We start from the raw sequence: 20218 nt of genomic DNA, 5'->3' as shown, positions 1-20218 counted from the left end.
GTGTTTGTCAAACTTATTAACTTATTTTCAAACTTGTTAACTTATATTCAAACAGCCAGATAGACGGACTTCCTCTAAATAGGTTTTAATCAAAATTTGAGAGAAATCTTCAAATTTGGTGCAAAGACCGTATACCAAATATCAACCACTTAACTCAAATATTTTTTAGTATATCTTTGTCACAAATAAACAGATATTTTCCAGAAGTGTGTTTTTCGAACACAAGGATGTTTAAAACATGAAAACTCGACAAAAATCTCGAGTTCGAATTTTTTGAAAATAGCTATACTTTCTGTATACTATGTGTACGAGAAAGTAATAAAAAAATCATGAACCAAAATCTTTAAAAATTAATAAGCAAGGTAATAATTATCTTTTAATTATACACTTCTTTTAAAACGGGGTATAAGGTACATCTGCTCATTAAACGCATAATTGTCCACTAGCTATGAATACATTATTTCAGAAACTCTACTTAAAATATTCATTAAGGACTGGCGCTTCTGCAGCCAATGCATTCTATGACCTTTCAAATGACTTCCACATCTGCATCAGCCTCATCATCAGAACTTCGCGGGCAAGCATCGAGGACAGTCAAAAAATCCGCCGTAATTACCGAAAGACTGTGAAAATGTGTCCGCTGTAAATTCATCTCCATAAGTGCGAGGACTCTCACCTCCCTATCTGCAGACCTACGACAGATGCGGCCCGTTTTCAAAATAGATTACCAGCTAACTCTTTCTGCGTCGTTAATTGCTTTCCCTGGCGGAAAATTAAATGCCGCCGGAAAAGATATTCTTTTTAATCGCTCACTGATGTTGGAAAGTTGAATTTGCAGCATTCGTTTGAAAGAGCAAAAAGTGATCAGGCGGTTGGTGAGAATTGAATATCGCCAAAATTAAAAAGCTTCAAGGTGAATTTATACTCGGCCTGTTATAAGACGACCTGTAAGCACTGCATGCGTAGAAAGGGTGAAAAAAACTGTTCGGTCCATGACAAGTACTTGTCTCGAAGGGACAACAGCATGCCGCTGTATTCTATTTTTTCTTCCTTACGGCGCATGCGTTTGTAGAATTTGGAGGGCGGGGGGGGGGGTCGGTTGAAAAAATTAATCACTTATCATAGATTAATTCCGACATTTTTTCTTCTTTGTTCTTTCTGATTCGAGATTATGTGTGTGTGTGTGTGTGTTTTCATTTTATTTGCCCTTTTCCTCTTTAGTTTTCCAAATTTAGTTATGTTGAGCTATTTATTTTATTTTACCATGTTTCCTTGTGTAATTATCTATCTTTTTAATACGATACGTAGTGAAAAAGAACAAGGAAGCTAAAACGGCAATTTATAGCCAAGCATGGAAATGCCTGAATCTATCGTATAAAATTGTGGCAAGTATAAATCGATCCCTTTCTGCGCATGCGTTATCTTACTGGCTGTTTTATAACTGGCCGAGTGTAAACACACCTTAACAGTTGATCCATTAATCTTCTGATATAAGAAATGTGGCGACCAGTTTGATGTCATCTACCAATTCCACTTTGAAATCCTTTTATTCCTTTATATATCAAGAGTAATTTATTCAGCAAATAATTCTTGAATTTTTGAAAAAGTTATATTAAAAGATTTTTGGGCTCTGCGTCGCGTGTACAAGATGTATTCAACTTGTATGATTATGATAACGTCAATAATATTGTCATAAAAAATTCTTGTCCAAATTTGTTTTATTTGAATTGCCAGTGTTAGGTTACGTTTTGAGCTTAAAACTCATTACAATTTAACCATTTTTAATAACACGTTCAATCAAACTACATAATGAACTTCATTATTGCCATAAGTATTCTGGGTTTTTTTTTTCTCTAAATATGAAAAATTTTAATTCCTCAACATATCAAAAATAATTTATTCAACAAATAATTCTTGAAAAAACAGTATCAACAGACTTTTGGACTCTGTGTTGCCTATACAGGATGTATTCAATTGATATGATTATGATATTGACACACATATTGTAAAACTCATCAAAAATTCATGTCAAAATTTTTTTTTATTTCAAATATGAATGTCAAGTTATGTTTTGTGCTATAAAAATTCATAACATTTTAAGCATTTGTAATAACATATACAAGTACTAGGAATGAAAATTACCTAATGAATTTCATTATTATCATAAGCATATTGGTTCTTTCTTATAAATATCAAACTTTTTCCCACAATTTCATAAGGATTGGAACGTTCTAGGACTTATCTGAAATCACGCCACTTTTCCCATTTGTATCAAATGAAAAAAAAACCATCAAACATTTTTATAATAAAAATTAAAGCGATAATCAGTCATAACTATAATTGATTGTTATAAAGCATTTACAATTGAAATTAATTTTATAAAGCAAGTATCTTATCAACAGTCCCTTGTGTTATGCGTAGCGTTATTGGTTAGAAACGGCACTCAAATTGCATGTCCCAGAAATATTTGTCAGCAAACATTTGCAGCAGTCTAGACGCTCCACAAATAGTCCTTGCAATTTATTGTAGAACCATTTCATACAACAAAAGAATTTTTCGCGCAACAAATAAAAAATTTTTGATTCAAATATACAAATGACAATTTATGTGTATCACGTGAGATAAATTGCTTCGAAACAGTTCTCTAATTCATGCTATTTAATTCAATTATTCGTTCATGTTTTAAGAGCATGCGTATGTCAATGTCGTCTGTTTTAGCCCCACATTTTTAAAATAAATTAGTCACTTTATTCTTTCAAAACGCCGTGTAACTGACTCAAGTTTCTATTATTTAAATCATATGACTCTATAAAAATTACAAAATTATTTTAAGAATCGAAAAATACTTTATCCACTTAGAATAAGATGCAATAGAAGTGTGTATGAAAATTCAATAAAAAAAAATTTCCAAGCGAACTAAGAATCAAAAATGTTTATAAATGAACTATTTTTTTACTTTTTGCGTCTGAGTTATAAATTATTAATATGGAATATTAAAATTAAATTTTTTTTCTAAATCCAGGTGGCATCACATGACTGGAATCAAAATTGAATTAAATTAATCACCTAACTGATAATTAACTTTTGAAAATATTAAAGTAAAGTATTAGCATAAAGAATATAATTTTACAAAACTTCAAGACTCTCATACAGAAAATAAATGAAATCTTCTTCAGAAAATAAATGAGCAATCTATTTAAAAAATCTAATTTTCTTAAATCATGAATCTTAGATAAATTTAAGAGCAATTTCATAGCAGATAGCAAAGAGGAAACCTTTCCAGAAATTCGCTTTAACTGTTCGGAATCTGAGTAAACAAAAACGTTAAGATAATCCTGTTATCCATCGTAAAGGAACCTAATTTGCAAAGCTCTCATTGTCTGTGTATTCATTTGCGACAGTGATACTTATGTTTGTCGAATTATTCTCGTTAATGATGGAGATGATTCTTAACTGTAACCAAATCTTCATTTCTTGAGCCAGTGAGTTAGTGAACGAGTGAATTCCCGGTTCAGATCAGCATATTAAGATAAGGTCGGTTAGTGATTAATTTTTTTTTAGTTGACGTATCATGAATACCTTTGAGATTAATACCTTTGAGATTGTCTCTGCATGCAACACGAACTTTTTACAAAAATATTACTATAAACATCATTATATAATGAACATAAAATATTGTCACGCAGGTACTTTAGTGTGGAACTCAATGACTCACACAAGAAGTAGAGCTAAACCAATTTATTAACTTAATTCTGAACTCAAAACACAATGACTGACAGATCTTCTGCTTTTATACTAGCAGGGAAAGTTCCAGAATACTTTTCTGGAGACAGTAAGAAAAGACCAGAACACTTGTCTGGTAAACTAAAGAAATGTCCAGAATCTTCTGAAACATGAAATAAAGGAAAACATAAAATTGAGGGATTAAATATTTACACCTACTATGAATCGCATTGCCTCTAGCGGGATTCGAACTTATGGTCTCTTGATTATGAGACCAGTGCTAGGAACATTCGGCCATGGAGATTCGACTGTCTCTTTTTCAATGCAGCAATATTAACTGTCAAAAAATTCAAACTCGAGATTTTGACGAATCTCCACGTTTCAGATCTTCCTGAATCCGAAAAACATATTTTTGGAGTTATGCCTGTCTTTGAGCTAGATAGATGGAATTTTATATTTGATCTTTATGCCAAATTTGTAGATTTCTATAAAAGTTTGAACGGAATCTACCAGAGAAAGTGTCTGTCTATTGAATACAAGTGAGCACAATAATCACAAAACGTAAAAAGTTAGATAGATAAGATTTAGTTCACACATTTAATATCTATGATGTAGATCTACATTGAATATGAAACCAATTCCATCAAGGGATTGACTGGTCTGTACCTTTATATGCATTTAAGCGCTATAATTCAAAAACGAGTTACATGACATTCGGTTCACAGTTTAAGCATCTAATGTATAGATTTTTATCAAATTTTGAGCCAAATCTCTTAAAGTAGGGACATCCTGCCTTTATAATCATATAGACACGAAAACACAAAATCAAGGAATTAAATATTTACACAGACTGGGGATCGCATTGTCTCTAGCGGGATTCGAACTTACGATCTCTTGATTAAGAGACCAGTGCTATGACCATGGAGAGTCGACTGCCTCTTTTTAATGCGGCAATATGATTACACAACCCTTTTTTTTTCTCTCCTTATTGAATCTTATATTTTCATGAACTGACATTGAGTATTTAATGTTGTGTATTATTATTATTATATTACTATTATTAATTAGAAGATGGGCCCATATAGATAGGCTATTATCCTCTTAACAATATCTCGGCTATGATTGCCACAGAATAACTAACGAAAGTTATAGTATAATAGCTCATGTATATAGGGAGAGTGGTTAAAAATGTATATGTAATACACTTATATGTTATATGTAATACACTTTAAATATAGATATGAAGTAACAATAGAATGTAATGTAATGGGATCTTCTCTGTCCATATTGTTCACGAACACTTAAATCAAAACTAATTACTGAAATCGATTTGAAGCAATGAAATTAATCATTTGATAGACAAAAATTTAAAGTCAAATATAAAATAGAAATAGTGCTGAAAACCTGCATTTGAAGTGAGAATATTAAGAATCAACATAAATAAAAAATAAGGAGAATTGCAGATTTCAACTCATTAACCTTTGCTACAATTCAGCGTAAAAAAAATCAATTAAAATGGGAAGTTTACGATCCTATAGCTAATTTTTATTCATGCTTAGTTTTATTCGCACATCGGTAAGTCAGCCAAATTATACATAAGAAAATTCTATCTATGTTAGTAGATATAAAATCAGGGGTTGGGATTTCGCAATTGATAAAGATGCAGACGAAAAGGACAGGAATTAGCGTTACAGACAGCAGTGAATGATTATATATACTAATTATTATTATTGTAAGTGCACAATACAGAAACAAGCTTTTGTTATAAAACTGTCGGATATTAAAAAAATGTCATAACCAATAAGGAAAGGATTGTCAAAATATTTTTCATTAGAAGTTTGCCACACAGCAGAGATTACAGCACGCAATGTGCTTATTTCAAATGTATAGATATATCATATTTTTACGCACAACAAAAAACACTAGTTTCATTGCATTTAATAACAACAAAGAATTTCCGAAAGAAATGTACCTTAAAAAAAAACAAAGAAGTATTGATCGATTTACAAGGACAAATTTATCAGCTGAATAGTAAGAATGGAATGCTATACAGTCATTCGAAAGGAATTTTTAACAAGTTGAACAATCCTTGTCATTCATTTAACAAAAATATGCAACACAGCAGACTTTCGAAAGAATGGTCTTTTGAGACATTTATGCCAGATAAAGGAAAGAAAGAGTATTCAAAAAGATATAGAAAACTATCTCCATATTTTAAAGTTTGCATTCAGATGTCAACTAATTGAAAGGTGTTTTGTATGAATTAGAATCCATTTCGTCTCATTCTACAGATTCCAGCTTTCATGTTTTTCCAAGACAATTTTAAACGAATGATTTCCAATTTGTAATGATCTCTTCCATTTTGAAACGAGTAGAATAGAATCAGAAATCATAGAAAAGAAATAAAAAAACGTTGGAATTACAATAAACTAAACATTTTTCTAATATAAAATAAAACACTCCTCTGAAGAATATTTTTAATATGCTCTTTGGTGCTTTCGATATAAAATCCTACTAATTTTTTTAATTTTTAATATATTTTTTTATGTTTTAAGATTCAATGTATTCAGATTTTTTAATTCTTAACAAGTATTTTTTATTGTTTTTAAGAATGATTGCAAGCTACATTTAAATTATGTTTTTCATTGCTTTTAAGATTCATTATTTTCAGATTTTTTTGTTTGTTTATCTGATAATTATAATATATTATCTCATAATCATACCGAACTCTTTCCTAAGTTCGAAAAATACATTTTTAGAAAATGTCCATCTGTCTGTGACAAAGATAACTCTAAAAAGCTTTGAGTTGTCAGCATGAAATTTGGTATACGATCTTTACCCAGTATTTATAGATTTCTATCATATTTTGAATAAAATCCGTCTGTCTGGCTGTTCGACTGTAAGTTTAATACTATAACTACCAAATAAAAAGAACAAAACGTATTAAATTTGATACACATCATCTAGAGAGTAGAATCTGTCAACTTTTGAGCTTGGTCTGAACTTTCAAAAACATATAAACGGAATAACTCGAAAACGCAATGACTGAAATGTATTAAATTTGATATGGGATTAAAAAAAAGTATAAAAGTGTAGTTTTCTGTCAAATTTTTATTTCAATCGGTTGGGGGAAATGCGCCTAAAACAAAAGTTTGAGCCGGCGTCCTGGCGTACAACTAGGGTGTCTTCCCCGTGATCTGGACGTTCTAGGTTCGAGTCCCGGTTTGGGCATGGTTGTTCTTCATCTGTGAGGTGTGTGAATGTGCCCCCCCCCCTGTAAAAAGGGGTTGTGCAAGCGAATGAGTGATGCGTGAGCAACGAATTCGTACTCTTGGCCCTAAAAAAAACAAGAGACGCGCCCCCACCGGCTTAAATCGCTGTCTTCGTAACAGCGGGCATGTCCATGGCAAGTGCCAAAAGAAACAACAAAAGTTTGATTTTCGCCATGGATTAATCACCAAAAAACTCGCCAGAGATAGTACAGATTCAGTAAAAATGCTAAATTGACGCCAAAGGTTAATATTTCATAACGCTTGTATGCCAATTTTGTGCAAGAATATGCAAGAACGCTTATAGAGGACTATAAGGGGATGCAATAAAGGGAAAACGTAAAAGTTTGATTAATGAAATTGATCAAAATTTTGATCTATTTTTTTTTGGGGGGGGGGGGGCTTGATTCCAAAACTGCAGATATATGTAGAATTTTCAATTGAGTCAGTCAAAGATGAGGGATCCAAAACATACATTAAATTAATTTTGCTAATATACATATAAAGCACGCTTTATTGAAGAAGTATATGAAAGAGCCGAAAGGAGAACACTCTTCCTGATGCCCGTATTATTTTATAAGAATCTACTTAAAATTCTACTGACTCAGATTTGATCTAGGATGCCTACATTATATCCTTTTTACTTTCTGTATACATAGTGTAAAGAAAGTATACAGAAATCGTCAAAAAATTCAAACTCGAAGTTTTGACGAATCTCCACGTTCTAGACCGCCCTGATTTCGAAAAACACATTTTTAGAAAATGTCCGTCTGTCTGTCTGCCTGTGACAAAGATAACACAAAACGCTTTCAGCTAAACGGATAAAATTTGGCTCACGGTCTTTCTACCAAATTTGTAGATTTCAGACACATTTTGAGTAAAATCTGCTTTTCGTCTGTCCGGCTGCCCGAATGTAAGTCAACTCGATGACTACAAAATGAAGAGAGCTATATAGTTAAAATTCGGTGCATAGATTTAATATCTACAGTATAAACACCTGTCAAATTTTGAGCCAAATCCAACAAGTTGACTGTCTGTCGGTCTAACTTTCAGAAATAAGTAAACGCAATCATTCATAAAAGCAGTTACTTAAATATATCAAATTTGGTATGAGAATTTGTGACTACAAGTGCAGTTTAGTGGCAAATGTCTATTTCAATCGGTTGAGAAAAACGTTTCTAAAACACAAATTCGGATTTTTGTATATTATTAAAGCATGCCAGAGATTAACTGCGAAATCATCGGCAAGTATAACTTGATAGATTCAGTAAAATTGCTAAATTCGCACCAAAAGCTAATATTTCGTAACTATTGTACGCCAATGCTACACAAGACGTTCTCTGGTATGAATTATTTATTACAGAGTACGCGTGAAGGTTTTGAAAAGACCACTCCTGCTGTTTGCTATATGCCTTAGAAACCTTAATCTCAAATATATGTAAATAATATATATGTAAATAACATAATACTTTGGGAAACTCCTAATTTCATCAAAAAAGAAGAAGAATTAAAACTAATTAAAGTTGCTCCCTTGATTGATGTTTGCAGATTTAGAACCATAGTATTAATAAAATGGTTTTTAAAGAGTATATCTTGTTTTTCTTTGAAATCTAAATTTTATTTAAAAAATACTTTCTATAATATAGGGTCTTCTAAAAGAACTGACGCACTGATTGTTCAACAGCATTAAAAGCTACCCGCACCCATAACAGCAATAACAACTTCGTAGAAAAAAATTCGGAAGAAATTAGAGTGCTTAGTGCTGAAATAGCTGAATACCTTCCTCAATCAGTGCTCAATCTCGCTTTGAAAAGAAGGCAATTTTAGCGGCATTCACTGGAAATCCCCTGATAAGCTATTTTAAAAGAAAACTCTGTGCAAAAGGAAAGTGGAAAAGACTCTTCTAACTACTTTTTGGCAGAGCAAGTTTCGCAGCCGTTGCCAAAACTGTGAATACTTTTTTCAATATTTTATTTTGAAATTTAAATGTTTATAGGCGCAACTTTATTTTAAATTCATCCATTTATATGCAATTTTTAGAAAAACTGTTGGTTCAATACAAAATCGAATCAAAATGTTCATATTATAACCAATATGAATACTTCCCCTTCTTCCTGACACAATGTCACGCGTTTCGTGTTAAGCTTTGTTGAATACAAATTATACAGAAGTCGCCTATATATATCCTGTACTAAAAGCTACAAGTACAAGCTGGATAAAAATCAGTTTTTGTACAAATATCCTTCTGATTATAAGACTACGATTTCAGAAAGAAATGACAGGAAATGGTGTCCCCAAAACTTTCTCGCATTCTCTCTAATAAATTTGTCATGCCAGAGAGCACTTTACATGGCAATGCCTTACAATTGTTACGAAATATTAGCCTTTGACATGAATTTAGCATTTTTTATTGATTCTATCGTCTTATTCTTGGCGATTTATTTGGCAATCAATCCCTGGCATGCATTAAGGTGTACGTACACACTTGACATTTTTTTTTTAATTTTAACTTTAAAAATCCAGTTTTTTCACAGTAGGTCATTAATATATGTTTAAACTCATTTCAGTGAGAAAAAAACCATATTACATTAATTAGTAATTAATTAAATAATATTTAATGAGCTAATTAGCCTATTTTTTGAAACATGATATCTTAAATTCTAATTTGTACAGACACATAATTCTAGTTGGAAATGATGCCTAATATTAGTCTTCATGTTGTCTGCCTCAACCAAGCTATAAAAATATATAGTTTTTTAAACAATTTTTTCATCAACAATGAATAGAAAAAAGCGAGATTTTTTCTGTAATTTTAACTTTTAAATAGCTATAAAAAATATTTCTATAAATATAACTTTGATGCACAAAACATCCGCTATATCATACAGATTATTTTGATATATAAATAACTGTATTTGGTTCATTTTTTGTTGAGTTATGATTGTTTGAATGAAGCAACAGAGTGGAAAAATATCATTCTTCATAAAATGAGTTCTAAAAACACCGTAACTAGAGATTTTAATGAAAGCACCTCAAGAAAAATAATTATAACTCGAGAAATATTTCGAACATTGGCAACATCTTGGTATCGTTTGAAAGCTAAAGAATCAGACAACATTATCAAGCAATAAAAAAGTATTCGATATTTTGAACTATTTTCAAAGTTTCAAGTGCGTAAATACACCTTAATAGTACCCAAAAATCGAATTTGGGTTTTAAACCCGTTTGTCTCAGCCGATTGAAATAAAAATGTGATTCAAAACTGCACTTGTAGTCACAAATTCCCTTACTAAATTTGATATAAATACGTCACTGTGTTTTTGAATTATCGCGTTTACATGTTTCTGAAAGTACAGATCGACAGACAGATAAGCCTCTATAATATAGATGTTAATTCTGTGTACCGAATATTATCTTTCTAATTCTTTTAATTTTGAAGTTATCGCGCCAATTTATATTCGAACGGACAGATTTCTTCTGAACAGAGTTTGCACTAAATTTGACAGAAATGTACAAATTAGGTACAATGACCGTATACCAAATTTCAACCGCCACTTGGTTCACAGCGTTTTTGAGTACTTTTTGTCACAGATAGACAGACATTTTTCAAAAATTTGCTTTTCGAACTTAGGAAGGTTTAAAACTTGGAGATTCGTCAAAATCTCGAGTTAGAATTTTTTGAAAATTACCATACTTTATCTATACTATGTAAATGAGAAAGTAAAAAGAAAAGTCATCTTTTTGTTGATATGTGAAAAATATCATTGAGATACTAGTGATTTACATAAAATTGAAAGTATTTGGAATCTTTCTGTTTATATAACGAATGCATGATGCATTTTTTTCATTAAACTATTAATTTAGTGATTATAGAATGAGCTTTACTCGTCGAATTCTTTGATAAGAGAAAAAAAAAACTTCCACTTTTAAGGCATGCACACAATAATATTCTAAGCAATATGTCAATCACTAGTAATTGACATTACGTTTTTCATTCGGACCACTTCAGTCACCGGTGTCTGATTGTAGAAGACGATGATTCAGGCCACATCATCCATTACTACATTTTCTACATTTTATTACTACATTGTATTACTACATTTTCATTTGGGATCATGTCAGTCATCGGTAATTGGCATCATACTTTTTGTCCAAGCCTCGTCAATCACCGGGGATTGACGGAAGATATAAAACATGAAAATTCTTTGAAATTTCAAGGCCAATATATTAGTCAGTTACAATACGTTCTGTTTGATACTTCTTAAACATGAAGAAAAACTGAAATACATCAAAATTTGTTTGCTTTCCATTGTGATGTTTTTCATATTAATAAAAACTATATTTTATTGAGCAAGTGAGCGCTTGCTATAATTCTGAATTAAGGTCTATGAAATTGCATACATTTAAGAAATAAAGTGCATCTTAAGTAAAATAATTTTTCAATAATAGACAATTTATCCGGTAATATTTATTGTAGTTATTTACCAATATAATTATTTTTATTCTTTTTTGCTTGATGTTTCCGATCTTAAATCCTACATAAAAGGCAATAAAAAAAGTACCATTAATCTTTCTAAAAATACTGAATTATCGAAAAATAAAGTCTAAAACCTAAAAAAATTTTTAAATGACCGGAATTTTCAGAATAATTTATGCCAATAAAAAATATTTCTCGGATTTAATCCAAATTACATATTTAATTTATTTGGGCACATATATATTATTTGGAACCAACTAAAAAACACACATTATGAAATCTAGCTGTTCTCAAGAAACCTTACTAGGTGAAACCAATGGGAATGTTCTCACCAATAGGAATGTTCTCCCATGAGCCCGTACATGAGTGTTTTGTACTTCGTTATACAGTGAAGTAAACCAGTTATTCATTTTGTACGCTTTTTTTATAATGTCTTTTTTTTAACTGCCGTATCTAAAAATATGTGGGATAGCCTGGTTGGTAGAGCTTTGAATTCGCTTCCCTTGGGTTGCGAATTCGAACCCCGCAGGCCGAAGACTCTCCGTGTGTGTGGGTGGCTGGAGCATGTATAAATCTGTCGTGGTCATAAAGTCATCCATGTCGAGAGTAATACCGCTGAGGGTACTGGATCAGGGGTTATTGTTCTGTGATTCAGGTCTAAATTACGATCTGTGAATGAAATGGATTCTTGAAGTCTGCCCCGTAAAAAGGGCTGTGTCGTATGCGTAGCTAAGTCGTACTCTTGTCTCTAGATGACGCTACTAAAAAAAAAGAAACGCACCCTTTGCTTAAAGTCACTGCCTTTTAAACTCAGTGTGCTTGTCTATGACAAGTGCCATCAGAAACAATAACAATATGCGAAGGAACAAACAGACAGAAGGACGATATGTTGGCAGATTTGATTCCAACGTTGATACGGATTTAGATTGCTATTTTTTGAGTTATCGTTTCTACATATACATGAATGCACAGCCCCACAGAAGGACGATTTGCTGATTCAAAGTTTGGTACGGATTTGGCAGATTTGGTTCAAAGTTTGATATGGAACTAAATCGCTTCTTTTGCAGTTATCATGTTTAGATATATGTGGATGCGCAGACCGACGTAAAGACGATATGCTGAGAGATTTGGTTCAACGTTTGGTGCGGATCTAAATTGTAACTTTTTGAATTATTGTATCTATAAACATGATAATGTATAGACCGACAGATGCACGATTTTTTTTTGACAAATTTGATTTAATATTTGGTTTAAATCTATTCTTTAAAAACAAAACTGCTTTCTGGATTTTATATATCAATTTCTTTGCTGTGTTCATTTGTAATCTGGAAGCAGACAGAAAACCCGCTGCGAAAGGATTTGGTTCAAAGCTTGATGGAAATTTACAAATTCGGTAAAGGGCACATACTAGCTCAATGCATTTTTATTTTCTCAAATACGAAAAGAGAATATTGTTGGAATGCTGTGAGCTGGTAATTCGGTGACGGAAACAGACAATTATCTGGAGCGTTCAAGGAGTCCAGTGTCAGTCCTTATGACAGCGTACACGAAGTGCGGTAATAGGGCATTTGCGATGCACAACAGTGGACAGAAAGAAAAGCTTACTGAAAGGGATAAAAGAGTGTTGACTCACATGACGGCCCCAAAAGTGCAAGCAATCTTAAGCAAACAGATAACGTTTGAGATAAATAGTCATCTCCGAAACCCTAGCAAAAATGGTCCGAAAGGAACTGCATGCTTCGAATATTTATGGAAGAATTGCAATTCGTAAATCAGTGGTAACATGACATCATGCTTTTTCAGCGACGCCAGTGAAAACACATAGAAACTGGACTCCACAACAGTGGCAACAAGTCATCTGGTCTGATGAATCAACCTTCACCTATTTCAGACCTCTGGACGCGTTTATGTATAGAAAACGCCCACAGAAGCATTTTCTTCTGACTGCCTCTTGCCGACTGTTATGGTATAGGGTGAGATATCGTGGCGTGGTCTTGGGCCACTTGTTATTCTGCATGGGAAGGTAACAGCTGTTTCATTATGTCGATATTCAGGGGGTTTAGGTGCGTTCTTTTCTCAATACTTTATTTCCCGGACTTTATTAAAACAACAACGTTCCTACCCATGCTGCTAAAATCGTTCAAAAATTGTTTGAAAAGCATGAGGAGGAATTAGGACACCTTGCTTGGTCCCTCAGTCTCCTGACTTGAATTTTATTGGACTTTTGTGGGAATATTTGTAATCAAAATTCCATGCTCGATTTTCTCCAGCATTTACGCTTTTGGAATTAGAGACTGCTGTCCAGGAAGAATGGCTTTACGTTCCATTAAATGTTGTTCATGCGTTCTACATATCCATTCCACGTCGCATACAATTTGTAATTAAGCTAAAAGATGGTCCAACCCCATATTAATGAAGCTTTTCTCTTATTTCATTTTCATTATTTTGTTGCCCATTTGTATGGGTCAGATTTAGAAGCATATCCGTCAAGAAGTTGACCAGTCTGCCCACCCGATATCTTATAAACGCAATAACTTAAATATACGAAACTTGAAATGTGATTTTGTGACTACTATTCTAGTTTTGTGCCTAATTTTGTTTTCAATCTATTGTAAAAAAATCTTTCCAAAATACACATTTGTCATTCTGGAATTTGCATATTAATCGCATTCCAACGACGATTCTCCATAGATGGCATACTTATAGACTCTTTCATAAGTATTTTTCGGCATTACCGTTTGGTTAAAAATTCACGAGTTTATTTATTAGAGAGTATGCGTGAAAGTTTCGGGAAATTACAATCGCTGGTTTGAGTTATCTATTTCATATGTTGCGAATAACCCTACTGACTGTCATTCAAACCATTCATAGATTTTATATTTATAATAAGCATTTACTATCTAAAAGAACTATAAATAAAATTCCACCCATTTAGTTTGATGTGTATTTTTTGGCTTCACATGCTCAAGAACAAATATACAGGGTGTTCATTAATTATTGTCGGGGTTTCCGTACCTTCATAACTTTCGAATAAAAAATATTACGCAAAAACCGATTACGTATTCGTAAATTACAACTCAAAGAATTTTATTAATGATATTAAAGTGTAAAGCTTGCACAATTTGCACTTTGTAGGTATTCAGCTTAAGGCGATTCTTTCAGTTGTACGAATACATAATTCTTTGAGTTGTAATTTACGAATACATAATTCTTTTAGTTGTAATTTACGCATTCATAATTCTTTGAGTTGTAATTTACGTATTCATAATTCTTTGAGTTGTAATTTACGAATACATAATCGCCTTCAGCTGAATGCCTACAAAATGCAAATTGTGCAAGCTTTACACTTTAATATCATTAATAAAATTCTTTGAGTTGTAATTTACGAATACGTAATCGGTTTTTGCGTAATATTTTTTATTCGAAAGTTATGAGGTACGGAAACCCCGACAATAATTAATGAACACCCTGTATTATAAATCAGTTAACTGAGGAATTGATTTTTTAAAAATATCTCAAGTCGTCCTTCTTAAATGAAAATAATAACTGATATACACATCGATCGAAACGCAAATGATTGCATAGTAAATTTGCAAAAAAAACTTAATAAAGTGAATAAACTTTCATTTTTATGAAATAAAAAATTACACATCGATCATACCAAAATGGGATTTAGATTTTTTGTGAATACACATCGAACCCATTTAACTGATTAAACTTCCTATGAATAATGTTTGATAAAGAGTTACAATTTTGGTTTTAAAAAAAATGTGTCCAGCTTTTTCCGATTTTGCGTCATCATGCTCAAAAACATATAGACATAATTCCTAAAATAACTCTTTTGAGCCTGTTAAAATTAATCAAAAATTTTTGGGCGAATTTTTTTTTAAAAAAAATTTAGATTTCGTACACATGTTGCCAAAAATTTCAAAGCTGATACTAACAAAATTAATTATTTTATTTCAAGTAATCTGCTATAAAAATATAGGTATTATATTAATTTTACATTAAGTACGACGTGTAAAAGAGAATATGAAATTCATAAAATGGTTAGTTGCCCCACAATCGCTACATTTCTCCCACATCTTCACATTTCGTTTATCTTTGAAGTAAATTAAAACTGTTAATTAAAATAAATTGTTTCGCCCCTTCTTCTAATAATTTCGGTAATATTGACTTGATTTTTCATAATAATAAATAAGTATGGAGGAAATAACCCGAATACCCAACTAGATTACATAATTATAATTTTTTATTAGAGCTAGAATTTCTAAAATAGAAGTTAATTGACATTACAGAAATCATGCAAGGTGATCTCAAAGTCTTTTCCTGATTATAAAAAAATTATTGTAAAAAAACTGTTATGATATGGTAAATGATTGTTCCGAAAAGAGTTAATAAAAGTTTTGATAAACCTCTCATGTCAGTAAATTTCAATGTGAGCACCCTTGGTTTCTCGAAGAAAGAATGCCAAGGCGTTATTCCAATTCTTGCCGAATATTATCCGGCATTTTAGCTACCATTCAAGACAAAGAACCTGTGACCCTTTGAGTGCATCAATATTTTCAATGGCACTGCAAACATCCTAACCTTTATATAACCTCAAAATTAACTCTAAACATTAAAAGACGATTTGAATCAAAGGACACATTAACTATTTTCTTCGCTGATGCCATTTTGATAATAATCGAATATCAAATCCCTATTTCTGCATTAATTGCGCTATCTGCTGCAATAAATATACATAGCTATTCCATAATAAAAATTTTATAATATTATATTTAATAGTACTTTTGTAATAATTCTTTGTAATCAAGGGAATACTTTATTACCACCTTATATATTAGCAAGAATTATCTCAAGTACAATTATTTTCTTTATGCATTGTTCAAAAATTTTAGAAAATGAAAATGATTTAAATTCTTCTTTAATCGTTATTTACTTTTTAAATTTTTGTATTTCGTATTGTTTTTTAACCATCTCGCAAATACTATTGTCAATTCTACTTTTCTCACAAAAATTCATCTCAAAATGTGGGCTTTATTATAAATTCTGATTTAAGAAAAAAAAACAGAATAAAATTGTTAAATACTTCTTATAATAAAATATTTGCATTGAAATTTATAACTTTAAATATTTGATGTAACACATTATAAAGATTTAAAAATTTAAGAAAAAGTTTAGTGCATACATTTATGTATATTTTAACAAATATCAATATTCTGTCAGAATACAAACTGAATTAATTTTTATTATTCACAGTGTTTTTAGAATGTTCGAAAAAAAGCACATTGAAAAAAGAAAGTACTTCTTTAACGAATTGAAAAAATATCAGTGCAATAATTCACCTTGATGTACAAATATATTTAACCTTCTATTAAGACAGCTCAACCTATTTGTCATTTTTTTTGTTGTTATTTCAACCAATAAAAGAATACAAAGTATATTTCAGAAAATTAGGAGTATTCACGTGATTGAAGTTCAGTTTTATTTTATTTTCATATAAAAACATTGTTTCATTTTTGTGATTATGAATAACTCGAGCGATATTCATTTACTAAAAATCTAATTATTAAAATAAAGTTCACAAAGATCCTATAGAAATAAGAATTTAGGATTTTAAATAGAAGCTCCTTTCATAAATTGTATGAGATTTCTTTTATACAAATTGAATAAAAATAAAAAATATACTTAAAATTCTCGCTTCTCTTAAAATACAAAATATTCTTTAATTACTTGTACTCATGTATGAGATTTCAGGTAAGATCGAGACGATGCATCAGAATTTATAATAAATTTTGAAAAATAATAATAAATAATTTTGATTAATGTCTGGCATTTAACAATAATTGTTTCTTTACAGAATACGGTTTAAACATAATTTAATATCAGTTTAAAGTACTGGTATATAGATTACAATTTTTCCTATAGAAAGCTTAATCTATATCAATTATATCCTCTGAATTCATAAGTCTAAGCTTGTCAAAAACAAAACAAAAATCTTTTTTTTTTCGTGAAGAATAATTCAATAAATCATAAAAACGAAACATTTTTTTTTTTTTTGTAAAATACACGGTACCCATGCAAAAAAATTCATTGAATTAAGTTAGAATGCCATCAATTAAATTTAATTTTAAAGTAGAAAATAGTCTTATTAATACAGGGTTTGAGTAATCAAAAAATAGCACTTTTAATTGGGTGAACAAGTGCTTAAGCAAATGGTTAAAAAATTTGGCAATAAATATTTCCGTATAGAATGCAGTTTAAACATATTTTAATAGCAATTTAATAAATTGGTATATAGAATACAATTTTTCCTATAGAAAGCTTAAAAAGATATATCTACTGAATTCATTGAAATAAGTCTATGTTAAAAACAAAGAAAAGCAATTTCATTTTTTTTTCATGAAGATTACTCAGTAAATCATGAAAATGAAACAAATAGTTTCACATTTTATTATAAAATAAGCGGTATTCCACGCAAAAAAATCCACTAAATCAAGTTTAAATCTTTCAATTAAACCTAGTTTTAATATGAAAAAAATATAGATAATAAATGGTTAGAGTAATCAAAAAATAGAACCTTTAATTGGGTGAACAAGGGCTTAAACTAAAATAATTTAAGAAACTTGAATGAATAAAAAGGAGCGTCTTTAGAGCCTTACGAAAATGTTCATTCAAATGAGATTGCAATTGTCATCTCATAAAGATAGTAATTTTTCATTGCAATTCATATTTTAATTAATTTAAATTCCTTCTGGATTAAATGATATAGTGAAAATTCAAAGTGTAGTACTTACTTGAAATTCAGTCCTCAAAATGACGTCATATTTCCGGATCATTTCCATATATTCTGGAAATCTTGAGAGTTCAATAGGTTTCTTTGGCAGCAGGGTATTCGAAGCTCTTCCTGTGCACGCCTTCCTCATAATATCGGTATTCAGCAGGGACAGCTGAAGTTTTTTGAAAGAAGTCACTGTGCCCGAAGATTTCCTTTTCTGGAACATCTTCCGGCCCTTTTTAGGCACTTTACCCATGGCTGAGCCCGGTTCTTCGGTACCAGACTCCACTTTGAAACCTTAGTTAACCAGCCTCAATGAGAAATCGAACCATGAGATTTTACTCGCCGTAAGATTTTAAACTGTATGAAAGACCATGCAGGACACGGTCATCTGCTTTTCACTAGAATTTCAGATCAATAAAAAATCAATTCTATAAATCGATAAACTGTTTATTAATATAATTGCTTGAATGCCACGCAATGCTGATAGTTAGCTTACTTCGGAAAAGTCAAACTCCAAGGGGTAATATTATGTCCCAAATGAAAAAAAAAAGATATTTGTATCAACAAGTGTTCCTAAAAAGCTCAAATCAATTTTTTTCAAAATGCGAATATTCAAAACAGTTTTTTTTTTCTTTGTCAATTTTATTAATTTCTTTGACAAAATAGACTGATCACAAGAAAGTTTGCCCTTTATTTAGAAAATTGCAAGCACAAATGAAAGGAAAGAATTGTTCAAAGCTCTCGATATGTTCCCATGAAATGCCTTCGAATTTTTTCTTCGGCTTGCTAAGATTTGTTGTTATCACTTTTAAATTGCAAGATGCTTTTTTCCAAAAAATAATAAGGATTTGTAATTGCGAAATTCTTGAAACTTTACCTTCGATACTCAAATGAAAAGATATTGTTTCTAATTTACTGCATATACAATTTTTAAATATCAAACATTCTTAATAAATAAAGACACTCAAAAAGAAAGTTTATTTTAGTTATTCAACTTTGCAAGAAATTGCGTTAAGCAAATTTTCGTATGTATCAAAAGTAATCTATAAGAAAAATGACAAACGATTTATTTCATCATATGAAAAAATGAGCTTTTTACTTCTTTTTTTCAAATTACTCACTTTCTTTTCTTTTGTCCAACAAGTGCAGTATAAAGAAAAGTATTATATTTTTCTTTTATAGTTTGGCAACACTTGATAATACTCGATTAACGCGCGCAATCTTAAAGAGCAAAAAAATAATAATAATTCCAAAAGCAAATGGAACGAGTTTCGTATAATGTTGGAGAAAAAAAAATTCACTTATAACAAGTGTTACACGGAAGACAACAACACTGCCCTGTGCAAACGACTCTCTGACTGCATCTGTCAATTTATCGTCTGCGAATCTCCTGGAATCCGGGGACAGCCACCCTCTCCAGCCGAATAGGTGAAGATGCACGTTTCTACGGATCAACAGTCGTTGGTCGAACAACAACACATCGGTCCGCCGAATTCCATCGTTCCACCGTCTTTGCCGGATTTGCGAGGGTGGAAAAATCTCAAAAATAGATTAGTGGTGGAAAAACGGTGGATCGGCGCCAAACGGTTTTATTTTTGAGGGGGGGACCGTCGAGATATTATGGATGGAGGAGAGTCCGATACGGAGGTGGAGGAGGAGATAGGATGAGAAGAATGTTGCCGCTCTTCGGAGATTCCAGCGGTTGAGGGCGGTGGGGTTGCCGGAATTGGCGTGAATGGCGCCGCGGGTTAGAGGATAAATCTCGCCAATATGATTGGTTTCTGCGAAAATGAAAGGTAAACATTAAAAGAGTGCAAGACCTTGTGGTTGAGGTAGATTACTTAGAATTTATGCAACGTTGAACTTCAGATGGAATTTCGTAACAGAAATTAGTAAGTGCTAAGTCGGATACCAGCATAATCAATATCCAATGAAAATTCTACAACTTATACTGTTTGCTGTATT

At 31.3% G+C, this 20218-nt stretch overlaps 1 protein-coding gene across 1 annotated transcript in view; it reads right to left on the bottom strand.

Annotated features, from left to right (window-relative positions):
* LOC129975749 (receptor-type tyrosine-protein phosphatase kappa-like) overlaps positions 1 to 19941 on the bottom strand; it is a 242981-nt gene extending 223040 nt beyond the window's left edge. Inside the window, exon 1 of the mRNA XM_056088941.1 lies at positions 18270 to 19941. Within this exon, the coding sequence (XP_055944916.1) occupies positions 18270 to 18506 (237 nt within the window). The 5' untranslated portion in view covers positions 18507 to 19941. The remainder of the gene's footprint in view (positions 1 to 18269) is intronic.
* Positions 19942 to 20218: the final 277 nt, after the last annotated feature.

This window comes from Argiope bruennichi, chromosome 7, assembly GCF_947563725.1.
Source record: "Argiope bruennichi chromosome 7, qqArgBrue1.1, whole genome shotgun sequence".
Classification (NCBI taxonomy): Eukaryota; Metazoa; Arthropoda; class Arachnida; order Araneae; family Araneidae; genus Argiope; species Argiope bruennichi.
Note: the sequence above shows the minus strand (reverse complement) of the source record. Positions and strands in the feature narration are given on the sequence as shown.